Source organism: Lipophrys pholis (assembly GCF_963383615.2).
Source record: "Lipophrys pholis genome assembly, chromosome: 12".
Lineage (NCBI taxonomy): Eukaryota > Metazoa > Chordata > Actinopteri > Blenniiformes > Blenniidae > Lipophrys > Lipophrys pholis.
Window position 1 is genome coordinate 24,814,006 of NC_137641.1, and position 14,158 is coordinate 24,828,163.

Below are 14,158 nucleotides of genomic sequence, written 5' to 3' on the forward strand. Positions count from 1 at the left end.
CGTCAAGCTGGACAATTAATAAACCGGACCACATGTGGTCACGCATCACGCAAATGTCGTGCGCCAGAATCACAGAGCCAGGCTTTTTCTGCATGCAGAAGGAAAAAAAAGAAGCTCTTTGTTGATATAAAAACAACCTCCACGGTGACCCAGTCCTTCCTCTACTTCATCCCCCACTTCTATGAATATGTGTGTATTCCCAGAACACTGTTCCTCGCTGTTTATGCAGGAGAATGACCTGACTGGGCTCCTCTGAGACCAACTAATGCACTCAGTGACCCATCAGGAGATAAATGTCTGTTCTCTGCTGAAACAGATGGATCAATAAGGTTTTCTTCACTGCAGAACCAATCTAATTTCCTCCGCAGGCAGGAAGTTATTCCTTTATGTTCATGTGTTTCATCCTCTGCCTGATTAAAAAATCATTGGATTCGTTTTTTTATTTACATTTCACACGTCGGCGAAACCTTTTTGGAATTGGGGTTCATCTGTAGATGAATGTCAACATGAAGTTTCTGTTTGAATTTTTGATCATTTATACTCACCATCTGTCGAAAGGAGATATTTTATAAAAGTCGTGGAAGAGTACTCTTTAAACACAACTTTTTCACAGCGAAACCTTAACATTCACAATTTTTATTACATACAAATGCAAAAAAAAGGATCAAAGGTGCATTGAAATAATCAAAATTACTGTCAGTTATGAAAGTTACTTTCATGTTATAAGTGGAGAAGATTGATTCCGTTTTTACTGCTGGTTGGTTGTGTAAACTAACAATTTTCTATCCATCCATCTTCTATACCACTTCCTTCTGCTCATCCCAGCTTTACACTTAAAATAGAGTAATAATTATAATGTACAACTATAAAAACTGCCCATAAATGTAATTGTCATTAAACACAGTTTCATCTCCACTGGATAAAACTGGGATATTCTTGCTGTGAGTCCACTGCACAACCTTGATATGCAAAACACTGTAACGTGATACGTCTGACAGCAGGAGGTTCACGTTGTGTAGTAGTTTATTTTTACATTTGGAGATTTAATGTAGTTACTTACTTACATGCAGTATCAAAAATCGGTACGTTTTGACCTTCGGATTATAACAATAGTGCCAAAGAGAGGAATCAAACCCATTTCAGTTCAGTGGCGACTTACAGCTCAGTTTCATTCAGTACGTTCTGAAGAGGTTTTCAATAATAAACAACTGTGAACATACACAACTACGTTTTCAAGTGGAAACGTAAAACTTCCGTTGTGTTTTGGGCGTCCGTTTATGCAACGACGGTGCGTGGACCAACTGAAAATGCGACTTTTTTTTAAAAATGTTCCGACTTCGTCTCTGTGTAAACAAACAAAAACACAACTTTTGTGAAACTCCACCACTGTGTGTGTACTCTATGGCTGAAGTAAACAGTTCTTCTGCACATGCTGGAGGTGGATAAATAATAACAGTGTCGTGATCCTCAGTCCATATCCTCCTGGGACTTGGTAGGTTTACAGTTGACGGTCACTGTAATAGCAATCTGTCCATACGAATGTCCGTGTACTCGCCATAGTTAGAAAAAAACTAAACAAACAAACATCAAAATGTTTCTCGGTGAACATGAAACTTTTCTGAAACGAAAATGCAAAAACGTCACATTTTCACTTGAAACGGGGCAAAAAATGTGCACCTTTGTTATTAATGATATTTCCCCCAGTGGACAAATTCGGAATAGTTTTAACTTTATTGATCAATTGCAACTAAAGCCTGTTTTTGTCATTTTTGTCCCCCCCTCTGCGATGTCATACATGACCGGATTAGGAACTCTGGCAGTCAGGATTTGGCCCACGAGCCTGATGTTTAACACCCCCCCTGTTTCTTTATGGGTCATCTGGCTTGTATAGCAAATAACTTGTACCTTAAATATTCAAGAAAAGTATCAGATCTGAGGATTTTTCTGGCAGAAGTTCATTTCAGTTTTATACCATAGCCTGCCACTTCTATGACCAAAAAAAACTAAACTAAACTAAACTAAACTAAACAGTTTCAATCCAGTTTCCACAAAGTGAAATTCGAGTGGATCTGCACATTTAACGTCTGTATATATAACTTTACTAACTGCAGCCTGTATTGTATAGGCTGTGTGAAATGAAATTCAATTAAGCTTCTTTTTTTTTTTTTTTTTGCTCTTTTAGCTTTTGTTTTCCTGTTTTCAGTCATTTAGGCTATTTTATATTCATGAGCAGTTGGGTTTTTTTGTAATTGGACCAGTTTTACCATTTTTAGCTGTTTCACTGTTTTAGTCTTTCTTTTGATTTCCTCCTCTTTAGCTGTTTTCATCTTCATTAACCGTTTTTACTGCAGTTCAGCCATTAGCACTTACCTCCACTGTATTACTTTTAAATAGAAACGCCTCAACCAGGTTCAGTTTGGTGTTTCTTTATGATTTAGTTAAACTAAATTCACTCTCAATTCGGTTGCCCAAACAAAACATTGTTTATTTACTGATATGCAAATCTCTCTTTAAATAAACACAGTAGCAGTAAACCAAATAAGTTCCAAATCTATTTGAGTTGTAGGCGTGGATATAATATAACATAACTCTTCCTCCAGGTTGTGCTGTAGCACGAGGACGCTAGGGCCGCAGGGACACCGAGCCTGCCCGCAGCGATCTGAACCAAAGGAGGTTATAAAGTTCAGAGGCCGACATCCAACCACCCATCCCGGGCTCCGTACCTGTGGAACGCCGCCAAACCTGGTGCGCACGCGGAGCGTCTCCAAGCGCATTTGTTCGCTGTGCAGAGCGTGAAAAGGTGCGCGCGGTTCTGCTGCACTTACCTGTTCTTCTGTATTTCACACGCAAGGACAAACCATCGTGAGGAATGAGTGGACTGTCAACAGGGGAGTTTTCTCAGAATGGACCTCTAAAGGTAGGAGATGACTGCTGTTCATAAAGTCCTTATTCATAGTGGTGAAGAATAATGGAGGTGGGGTGGGGGGGGGGGGGGGGCTCTTCTGAAGGATCCGGACTCTTTCTGTGCTTCATTTTCATTTCTTCATTTATTAAAGCAATAAGGTGTCCAATCAAGTCCTGCAATGTGCTTTAAACGCAAAATCTAATACTTGAGAATACCAACTTCGAGGAGGAATATAATGATAAGTAAAGATATTTAGACAAATGGCGTCTATATTATTCAATACTGGAGCCATTACTACATAAAAAAAAAATCACTCAAATGTTCTTATTGTTCTATTACTGTTGAGGTTGTGTTGAACAAAACATTACTTTTATCCCGATTTTACACTTTCACCTCATTTAGCATTGAAATTAACCACAAAATAGTTAAATGTTTTGGGAAAAGTACTTTATTTGTTATTAGTTGTGTTAAAAAAAAGAAAGATGTGTTGTTTCTCTGAAATACAAACATGAAAAAAGTGAATTTCTATCAATTGCAACAGTTTAAAGTAGATAATTGAGGTCCAAACTGGAGAAAGAATGACTCTTGGTGCTTCTACTTTATAAATAAGTGAGCAGCTGTGATGGTGACATGCATGTGCATTGTTTACCCTCTGCATTTTTAGCCATCTGGCTTTGGTATTGATTTAGTTACTGTACGTTTGACCCACTTGTTGAATACGGGGCCGACCACCAGAGGGCTGCCTCAACAGAAGATGATTTAATACTGCTGACAAAGTCAAATAAAGCAGTGATGAAGTTTACACTTTGTTGAAAATAGTGAACACCTTCACAAATAATAATGTGACAATATTTTTTAACTGTACTTTTAATAGTTTATTGTAACAATGAATGTACTTTTACAGCAACATTTACTCAAACCTACTGTTTTAAGACAGATGTATAGAGCAATAGGAAAATCTTAAACGGCGCAGCTCTTAACATGGATTCCCTCTTTCTTTCTCTTTAAACGTTGCTGCTATAACAGCTTTAGGCCTGCTCTTCCATCTCTTATTTCCATGGTATCAGTCCCAGGGGATCTCCTGCCCAGTCAATAAATCAAATCGGACTCTTTGCACAGTTATGTGGTTCATGCGGCTGGACTGGAGGAGGTGATGCTGATGGCCTTTTTACTGTCACTCTCTAAAATTACATGCTTTGCCTCAAATCCAGACCGTGATACTACCCAGACCTGCTCCTATAGTGACACACAGTCCTGGAGAGCTTTTCAGAGCTTTGAGGACACTGTCAGATTAAAGTGTGTGTGTGTGTGTGTGATGTGATCTGTTGCTTGAGATGTTAGAGGAATAATTACCTATTATTAGCCGCAAGACTAACACGCATCTGGTCGTTAATAAATAGATTGTAAAAGGTTATTATTTATATGGTCTTTTACTGTTCTGGCCATTCTGAAATTTGAAGAAAACACTAAGCTTTTGGTGAAAACAATGTACAAGGCCACCGTCACGAGGCGTACCCGAGCGTTGCTTTCATTGTAGCTGCGATAAACACCACATTGTGACACAGCAGCTCTACGGATACATATTTGTACATATTCTGGTGGCAGTGTGGAATAGTGGGCAGCACAGAAATAGACAACTAGCAGCCTGTAATCAGGATACAAGGAGGAAGGTGATTTTATGGAAGAAGTGCATGGTAACATTTTGGCACTCCGGTTATGAGGCTGATAACACTAATGTCTCACAGTAAGAACTGATTTATGTAGTTTGCAGGTTCTTTTGCTGCCTGTAAGGGTTTTCCCTGGACATCTTAGCATCTTAGCTTCTCCTCACAATGCAAAGACCTGTTTGTTGGGTCAGGTTGACATTGCCCAGAGCTGTAAATATATCTCTAAGGTCATACTTTACTTTTTACCCAGAGTCGCCTGGGATGGATTCTAACTTGACGAAAGACACCACAGGAGGTTGATGGGTCCGCATCTTCACTGCTCTTGTCATAATTACCACAGTCACAAGAGGTCACACCAAACCTGCTGGCGAGCTGGCATTTTATTGCTTTGTCAATCATGGGCAGTTCCACCTTTTATTTGCATGATGTGGAAAAAAAGAAAAGAAAAACTTCCTGGTTTGTTTTTGACATTTTACACACAATTGACTGATATACGACTGCGACTGGAACATTGGTTTTCCACAGGAAGAATTTTGGAGTGGGTTGTAACTCATGGCTGAAATATTTATACATGATACAACAAATATAGAGTGACATTGTTATGGGTTGGGAGTCGTGTTTCTGCACTCAGCAAACATTTGCTCCGTGCTAAAACTCTGCCGCCGTGTGCAACTAATAAGGAAGTAATAAGAGTCGACGACTTGGGGGGGGGGGGGGGGGGGGGGGGGATCTGTGTTGAAAGACACTAAAATAGACAAAAGAGAGGAGCCATGAGAAATACCAAATTGATGCTTATAATGCAGACAATTATCAACATTATTAATAAACTGGATAGATTGTCCTTTAATCTTTTGCAGGCGTCCATATGTCAATGATTTGTCACAACTGTGGTTGATTTCCATGTTTATTTTGGTTTTTAGATGAATATTCTAAAAATACTCACGATGCATAAAATGAACACCTCTAAATGAAGCTAGTAATTACAAGTCATTTAGATTTCAATATCAAGGTCAGCCTTTATCATATTTAAAGTGATTTTATTTTACTTTTGAACACTTCAAGCATCACTATTTAATCATAATGTTGCAGTAGTTTGTTTAATCACTTTTTTTAAATGGGACATTTATTACATATGTGTTTTCTTTGTGGTCTTATTTTTAGCTTGCAGTGTTACTAGAACTCAATCCTAAGTATTTATACACTAATGTTAGTCAGATTTGACAAAATCTTAAACTAACAGTGGTTTATTGAGTCTTTTTATGTCTGCATCATTTTGTTGAACTATTCATCAATGAGATTCAGCTCATGTATCACGATTTAAACCATTGAAATATATATGTCATAATGAGAATGCTGATATGCCATCAAGAATAAATGTAGGTTTTGTTTTTAAATGTTCCATTATTTGCCCGAAATGATATATTTTTCCATTCTAAGTTGATATATCCCAATTTGTTTCATCATATTATATCATTTTGTGTTTTATCTATTTACTTTTTAGTAATTGTGGAGAAAACATGGCATTTCAACCATTTCTTACCTTGTGATAAACATTTCTATTCATATTTTAGGGTTTGATTGACAATAAATCTTGAAGCCCAATAGCCAACGCTTTGTAACTATAAACTTTCCCCTGCCTTCCATGACTGACCTTTTATTGGTCAAAGGAGTCATTCGTTGATTTAGAAACAATCAGTTGATTATTCATTAGTAAAATCAACTGTTGTTGCTGTTTTACCTTCGTTTGTCACCCATTTATTGCACTGTCAGGTTTGGATAAGGTAAAAATTGAGCCATTATATTTGAAAACGGCCAGAGGTGTGAAGTTGTTCAGGCAGTGGATGTTATTTTTCATATATATATATACATATATATATATATGTATATATATACAGTCCTTCACTTTGTGGTTTTGTGTCTAATTCAGTAGATGGAGGCTGAAAAACCTTTGGAAGACCCCTGGAGTCAGAGCATGGCCTCCTGGGAGATCAGAGGGTCATGCTGGAGAGATAGTCTGGGAGTCATATAACGTTAGTGTGATGGGAGAGAGAGAGAGAGAGAGAGAGAGAGAGAGAGAGAGAGAGAGAGAGAGAGAGAGAGAGAGAGAGAGAGAGAGAGAGATGGACCGTGGCCAATGACCTGAGAGTAGAATAACTGAAGTAGAGAGACAGAGGAGAGATTCCATAAAGCCAGAGAATGGGAGGATGAGCGCAGGAGCAAAGCCGGATGTGAAGCGATGATGAAGAGCAGCAGCCAGGTGGTTTAGTCCATTTTATTAATTTTATCCATTAGTGCGGGTCATTTCATTGACGCACCGGCGGGGTTGGTACAGGCCATCAGGAGACACACGTTGTCCTCAATATGATGTCGACATCCAAGATTCTGCAGTAGCGGAGCGGCCGAGGAGCGGAGGGTCCGGATTCATGGGACGCGCGAGTTAAATAACCATCCACACGCCGCGTTTCCCTCCATTAATGCCCTCACACGGAGGAGTGCGGAGGAGAGAGCGATCCCAGCCCGGAGAGGAGGGCGGACGACAGAGAGGTGGTGGTGGTGGTGGTGGCGGTGGCGGTGGCGGTGGTACCCAAGCGTCGGCGTTTATTCCCCGGGACCTGGCGGAGGCATGGGCTGCGCTCCCAGCATCCACGTCTCCCAGAGCGGCGTGATCTACTGCCGGGACTCCGACGAGTCCAACTCCCCCCACCAGACCACCACCATCTCCCAGGGCACCGCGGCCACGCTGCACGGGCTCTTCATCAAGACCGACGCGGCTGAGACCATCCCCTCCGTCATCACCTACCAGAGCCGCCACTCGCGCAACAACTCGTGCCGCGATCGGAAGGAGAACAGCGCGGGACACGTCCGCATCGAGGCCGAGACGCAGACCAGCCACACCAGCGTCAAGGTACGGTGGAGCGGCACGTGAAAAAAACAAACAAACAACAACAACAAATGTGTATCATCATTATCATCATCATCGTCAGCGGTCGTGAGTGGAGTCGAACCCTTGAAGGGAAGGTTTATCTGTTGTTGTTTGTTTTTGTTTGTTTATCGCCAGAGGAGGCCCGAGCCTGCAGCTTCTGCTCAGATTATAGATGTAATTCATTCAGTCTCCTCTGCGTGCATTAATGATATTCATTCATTGTGTTACACACGTTATGGCAGAGGGCGTGCTTTTTATAGGTCTGGCGCGTGCACGTCCTCGCAGGACGTTTCTCCCGCACGTGCAGGTGATGGGAATCTGCTTCACTGATGAAGATGCACTGCAGCCTACATAACATTGAGCTGACGTACAGAAGTGTCCTCTGCTCAAGACCATATGAACATGTATAATACTTTACCACACTATACTTTGTAGAGCTGAAAGCAGATGTGGTGTTATTTTCTTCATATTTTCATATTTTTTATAATATGTATTTGAATATAACTTGAGTATTTGGTTAATCGTTAACTATTTCAACCTGGCTTTCTTCACATTCCAACTATTGTAACAATTCGAGATCATTTCAATAATCGTGAATAGCAAAGTTAGATAGTTTTATCCAGGTATATGAACAGATGGTGGCCCAGCAGAACACCTATTCAATTCAATTCAACTTTATTTATAGAGCATCCAATACAAGTCATTTTAGTCACCTTTACAGAGAAAACCCAATAATCTAGTTTGCTATGTTAAAATCTTGAATGATTTTACACTATATTGTAGTTGGGAGCAGCTGTAAGCTTTTATTTACGCAACAAAATGCACATTGCACAACACCGGATGCTTTCTTTTCTCTTTTCATTCTTTATCAGTCAGTTTGTTATATGTATATTTACTCTTGAGTGGTGAAAAGTACCATGGCATTTTACTATTGTCAAGCTATCACATTGTGATATTTAACTAGCCTGTTGTAAGCAGAGATTTTGAGCATTTTTTCGAGTGAGTGCAGAAATTTTGCAAGATATTGCAAATACCTTTGCAATATACCTTTGCTTCCTCCAAATTTTGAGCCATGTGATCCAAGTCTGTTGAGATCCTTAAACTAAGTAAAAAGTTGGTACTGGGGACAAAAGAAGTTTTCAAAAGTTTATCACAGTGAGACATCTTTTGTGATAAATGTTGATATTACCTCTGCTTTAAATCTATCCTCATGTTCTGGATGTTATATACTCATTTAAAAATGGTTTGTAACACTATGCTGTAGTTGTGATCAGATGTGATGCTTTTCTCTCACAACTAAATAAAAACCAACTGTACTGTTTTTGTTAAACTTGGAAATGTAAGTAGTTTGACTCATATATGAGTTCCTCAAACTTGATAAATAAGAATGAAAGTTAACAAAACGTTGATGCAGTTATTAGGTGTTTTTATGTGGTGCCCATGCTTGGCATAACTTGAAATAATTTACAACATGTTGATGTAATTGTAAGTTGATGTAAGGATATGTTACAGTTTTTCAGTAGTTAGAGACATTGGACATTATCCTGAGAGCTTGCTTGACTATTCGCTATTATTTTTTTGTTTAATAAAAGTCACTTTTCATTCGATTTTCTTTAGAATCAAGCACACAGGTTCAACTTTAAATGATTTAACCTGCCTTCTAAACAGAAGTAAACTTTATCGAATTCATTATTGCGGCACACACAGGTTAAATGGGTTGTAACACACACAGCACAAACTTAAGTCCAACAAACTTCTATTGTTTTTCATGCACCAATTGTTAATTGTATTAATCAGACATGGTTTAAAATCCATATACAAGGGCATTTTTTATCCAATTAAACTGAGTTGGAAGTGAGTCTGTGCTTTGGAAACAGTCAGATTCTCCTTCATGCTCCTTATGTCAGGACGTCCACTGGAGAAATTAGGATTTTGCTTTAATGCACATTTATATCTTACAAATACACATTGTGCCACTTTATAAATAATTTGGAACGACATACACTGCCTATAAATGGTGGGAATTGTCATCGTGGCCTTTAGAAAAGCCTTGCCCTCTATAGAAGCTTTCTGTTCCGAATGACGTGGCCAAAAAAAAAAAAAACATTCTTCTGATAATGAATATGCCTCTTTCAGGAAAAACACTAATTTTAGGTAATCATGTGTTTCTTTATCACAGAAGAAAGTTATTGAGCTGCTTTGGACTGTCACAGTAGTGTGAACTATGACTGTTTGAATGTCCCATTTAGTTATGCTGAGATCAAGTTCTGAGATTGCTGTTACAAACCCAGTCACAAACACAAAATCATTAATGGAAGTTTTTCAGCTTTATAAACAGCCATAAATCATTTTTGTATTAGTGGAGCAAGAACAACAACAAAAAAAAAGATATTTGAAATACCCTGCTGCCACATGAAGCTTGAAATGTGTTGATGTTGCACCACTATCAGCAATACATTGAGTTTCACTCGTTTTACTTAGTATTTGGAGAAAATGAGTGTCACCTCTCACGTTACTGCACCTAATCGATACATATCCCCCATAGTATTGCAGTTTATAGATCATTGTTTATTATCTTCAAGTACAGGCGTCCAGCCCCAAGGCAAAGCTTCCCAGAAACAGACTACACGCTGTCAAATGAACAGAAAAAAAAAAAAAAAGTGCATCCAATTGGTTAGGCAACACTGAGTGTGCATCAAAGCACCAAAAGTCAAATAATCATCTGTGGTTTGACAAGTCGGGTTGATAACTCACAGCTCTGTTCTTCAAGTTAAGAAGCACTTCTAATGTGGTCGGCCTCCTGGGCGTTTATACAAAAGGAAGAAAGACACCACAGGATATGTAACAAGTTAATAATAAGTTGTGATTATGTCACACAAGTTAAATATGAGCAATTTCCTTTTATTAATTTATTGAGAAGCTGTAGATCTGTTACCTAAATGGATCATCTTTAACACAAATGTCACCAGGAAGTTTTAAACACAACTCAATTGTTTCAGATAAAACTTTGAGTTTTCCCTCTTTACAAAGTCAATAAGAGTTTTTTTTTTTTTTTTCTTAAAATTGACAAATCTCATCACTTCTTGCACCAAGTTGTTTATTTCAGTAGGTTAGATATTAAGTGAGCACGAAACTCTCCAGCTAAACTGGAGATCGTCACGCCTGTTCACATCTTGTCGTATATAGTTTGTGTGCTTTTCACTCGCTGATGGATCCCTCTCATGAGGAAGCATGTGAACAGATACTTCTTCATATTTATGATCGAACCCCAGAGGATATAGCTGTGTTTTGTTAAGAAGTAGTGTAGCAGATGATCATGTCATCAGACTCTCAGAGTACATTAACCCTGTCGTGCCTGGAGGACTTTCACACAGCCTCACGGAATAAAGTCAACAGGGAATCACAGATATTTTGTCAAACATATTTGATTATGCTCAGTATTGCATGCACTTTCAAGCTTGTAGTAACATGCACATGGATTATTTTTTGACCTTTTATAGGTCTGTTTTGTGAAATTTGATCATTTTAATGACTGAACTCTTGGCTTTCCGAAGTCCCATTAAGTCTCATGCACTTTCATCCTAACTTTGTTCATTTTTAAGCAAATTTTTATTCTAACATGGATGGAATTTGCTACAATCTCAGTTTGATCGCTTGACCGCGATGCAGCACCTTTAAATACGCTTTATAGTTTTTGTGTTGGGTTTGTCAGCTGTTCCTCTGTTCACTCTCTCTATCACTCTCTATCACTGAGCACCGAGAGAGGATCAATGATGCCATTTATTATTAAAAGCATCTGCCCTACCTACCCTGCAGGATCCTGATAATCCGCCATGATGTTGATCACGCTCCCGTGTGTGTGTGTGTGTGTGTGTGTGTGTGTGTGTGTGTGTGTGCACATGTTTATATACACAAGTCATCTGTTTACCCCTCTGGTCAGTACAGCAGGGGTGTGAACAGTCACATGTAAAGGAGCTGATACTTGGTCCCAGTACAAATATCCCCGCAGGACTTTACGCAGAGTCACATTCATGGGAATATACAGAAGAGTTCATGAAGTAGCCGCCTTCTCGGCGTCGGCACCGCCGCCGCCAAACATTCGGAACGTCTGCGATCAACAAGGCGTGTTCTGTGTTGTGAGAAAACACCTAAGAGCAGCCAGAGGTGGCAGAAGTGCACGCATTATTTGCTTCATTGAGCTTCTTGTCTCGAGAAGCTGTTCAGTCATGTGACGAATGTGTTGAGGCAGGAAGACCCAAGCGGTGGAGGAGCGTCCCAAGGTGCCACCTTTGACTTCTAGCAAAACGGTCCAGCAACAGGTGGACCGAAAAGAAACTGTAGCCCAGGCAGACTGAAAATGTTTAGACAACTGGCGATAATTCATGCACTTTTGATAAGATGCTGGTGTGTAGACTTAAAAGTGTGTAGTTGGCCCACTGTTGACAGTGGAAACTACTTCTTAGTGTTTAGTTTGAAACCAAGACTGTTTCTTTGCATTGTACATATTGTACATAACAGTGAAACCTATTTGTGTTCTAGATATTATTTGTTTTCTTTAACATCATTGGAGGAAAAAAAAATAAAGAGTTAGATAAAACCCTTAATTTGGCCAGTGGCCACCCTGGTAATCTGTTTTATTAATATATTGGACAGATTTCCAATCCATCACTGTGCTAACAGGGAAAAACAGAGAACCATAAAACACTCATTTTTGCAAGCAATTAGGAGACAGCAGCTGATCTCACATCCATGTGTTTAGATTGTATAAAAAAGCCTGGAGCTGCACACAAACTCCACACGAAAAAAGATAAAAAATAAAATCACAATCCCAGTCACGAACGCACTTCATGTTGCTGTGATGTAAAATTGCGAATCACTAAAGTTTGCTGAATGTTTGAATGGTGGCCCAGTGTTTTGGTGAGTGTGGGAGAGCGGGAAGCATGTTTGCAGTGAGAAGTTAGATCCTTTTTGCCTTTTTTTGCTGAAATAGTGCAGAGATAGATTTAAAAAAATGGGGAAAATACAGGTCAGAATATGCAGTTATGTGGTTCACGCAGCAGCCATTGCACTAAAAAAAAAAAAAATAGCCACGATGCTGTTTTCTGTTCTATTCGTTCAATCAGAGCAGTCCTTTAATATTTCCTGGTTAGGAACTGGTTTGAACTCAGGTGGTTACCACTGAAACCTCACATCAAGTACATCCCTGGTTCAAGTCCGGGCACGAGGCATTTCTCTGCCAAGTTTGCATGTTCTTCCTACGGATGCATTGGCTTCTCCAGATACGCAGACTTCTTCTGTTTATCCGTCAGTGTCAGCTGGAAAGTCTTCGCCTCCATGTCACCTTTACAGACACAAAGCTTGTTTAGAAAGTGGGAGAACGAATGGATCAGAAGTTACACGACCATTTGGGTTCATCTAACTAAAGTACTTCCTTTCAATACTGACACCAGTGCAAATACTTTACCTTACTTAAGTGGAATAGGTATCTATACTTTGCAGCTTGAGCTGATACTTTAACTTCTACTTAAGTATTTTTAAACCCCAGTATTTATACTTCTACTTGAGTAATGAATGCAAATACTTTTGACACGTCTGTGTGTCTGTTTACATGATTTCTTGCTCACAGCTGCAAATCTTTTTCATATCTGATGCCTTCTGATCTGATCAAGCAGGTATAGAAAAGGGAACAGCTGGCGTGTCCAGTGGAGTCACGAAACAAAGAAAGTGTAAAGTAACATCGAGAAATTCCATAAAACTTATTGTGCACGCTCTCCAGGTTGTCGTTTTGGTTTAGACATCAGTTATGTAACTGTTTATACTAAAACTCACCGTGCCCGGATCCTTTATGGTGTTCTCAAAACACGACACGCGTTTACAGACTCGTGATATGTTTACATAATTACTCTCACGGTACACCGTGCCTCCCATTATTGATCGGCCGCACATGCATCAGTGGTGAAAACATGATGTAGCTCTTCATGCTATTTGACAGAAGCCTCGCACACGTTTAGAAAAAATTAAATAGAAATGCCTTGACGATTTAATTTATTTGAGTTTGCTTTTGTGCTTTTGGATGAATGCTGTGACTTCACTTTCTTTCTGCTGCCTTAATAGCAATCAAATGTCCGATACTTAACTTAAACCGTCTTATGAACTCATGAACTTTGAGCTCGGTGTGAGTCCTTGAACCTGAGTGCGCTAACATGGCGGACGGCCGCGGATCAGGTGGTGAAGCAGGTCTGTTTACTGTCACAGTTTTGTTGGCAAGACACTGAAGTTGCTGCCGATGGGCGGCCGGACACTTTGCACAGCAGCTTTGACAAACCAGAGTTGGTGAAAGAAGTTCAAATTGTACGTTGTTTAAAAAATTGTGATAAGTAGAAGCAGCATGATTGAACTATTCTGGACGTTTCTGGACACTTTTAGTTCTTTTGAGTAACTCCTGTTTCAAAAGACGTTGCTCACCACTGAGCTCATCACATTCAAGAAACAACAGGGTCTGTTGCACTTCGTATATGGGTTATATTCCATCAAATGATGAGAACTTCCTATGGGACAGTTAAAAATATAACATCAGGCTGCAGTTGGACACCTCTCCTCGCTCCTCCTCTTGTATGCAACTTAAAATAGTGAGGAATTCTTTTGATTCAGAGATGTTGATTT

At 39.5% G+C, this 14,158-nt stretch overlaps 1 protein-coding gene across 2 annotated transcripts in view; it reads left to right on the forward strand.

Moving 5' to 3' along the window:
- The first annotated feature begins 2,608 nt into the window (after positions 1-2,608).
- The window catches only part of pde8b (phosphodiesterase 8B), a 56,008-nt gene continuing 44,458 nt past the window's right edge, over positions 2,609-14,158 (forward strand). The window contains exon 1 of one of the 2 annotated variants that reach the window (XM_080476910.1): positions 2,609-2,917. In XM_080476910.1, the coding sequence (XP_080333036.1) occupies positions 2,870-2,917 (48 nt within the window). In that variant the 5' untranslated portion in view covers positions 2,609-2,869. Of the gene's footprint in view, positions 2,918-6,605; positions 7,478-14,158 lie in introns of those variants that run through there. The other variant, XM_080476909.1, reaches the window with a different exon arrangement.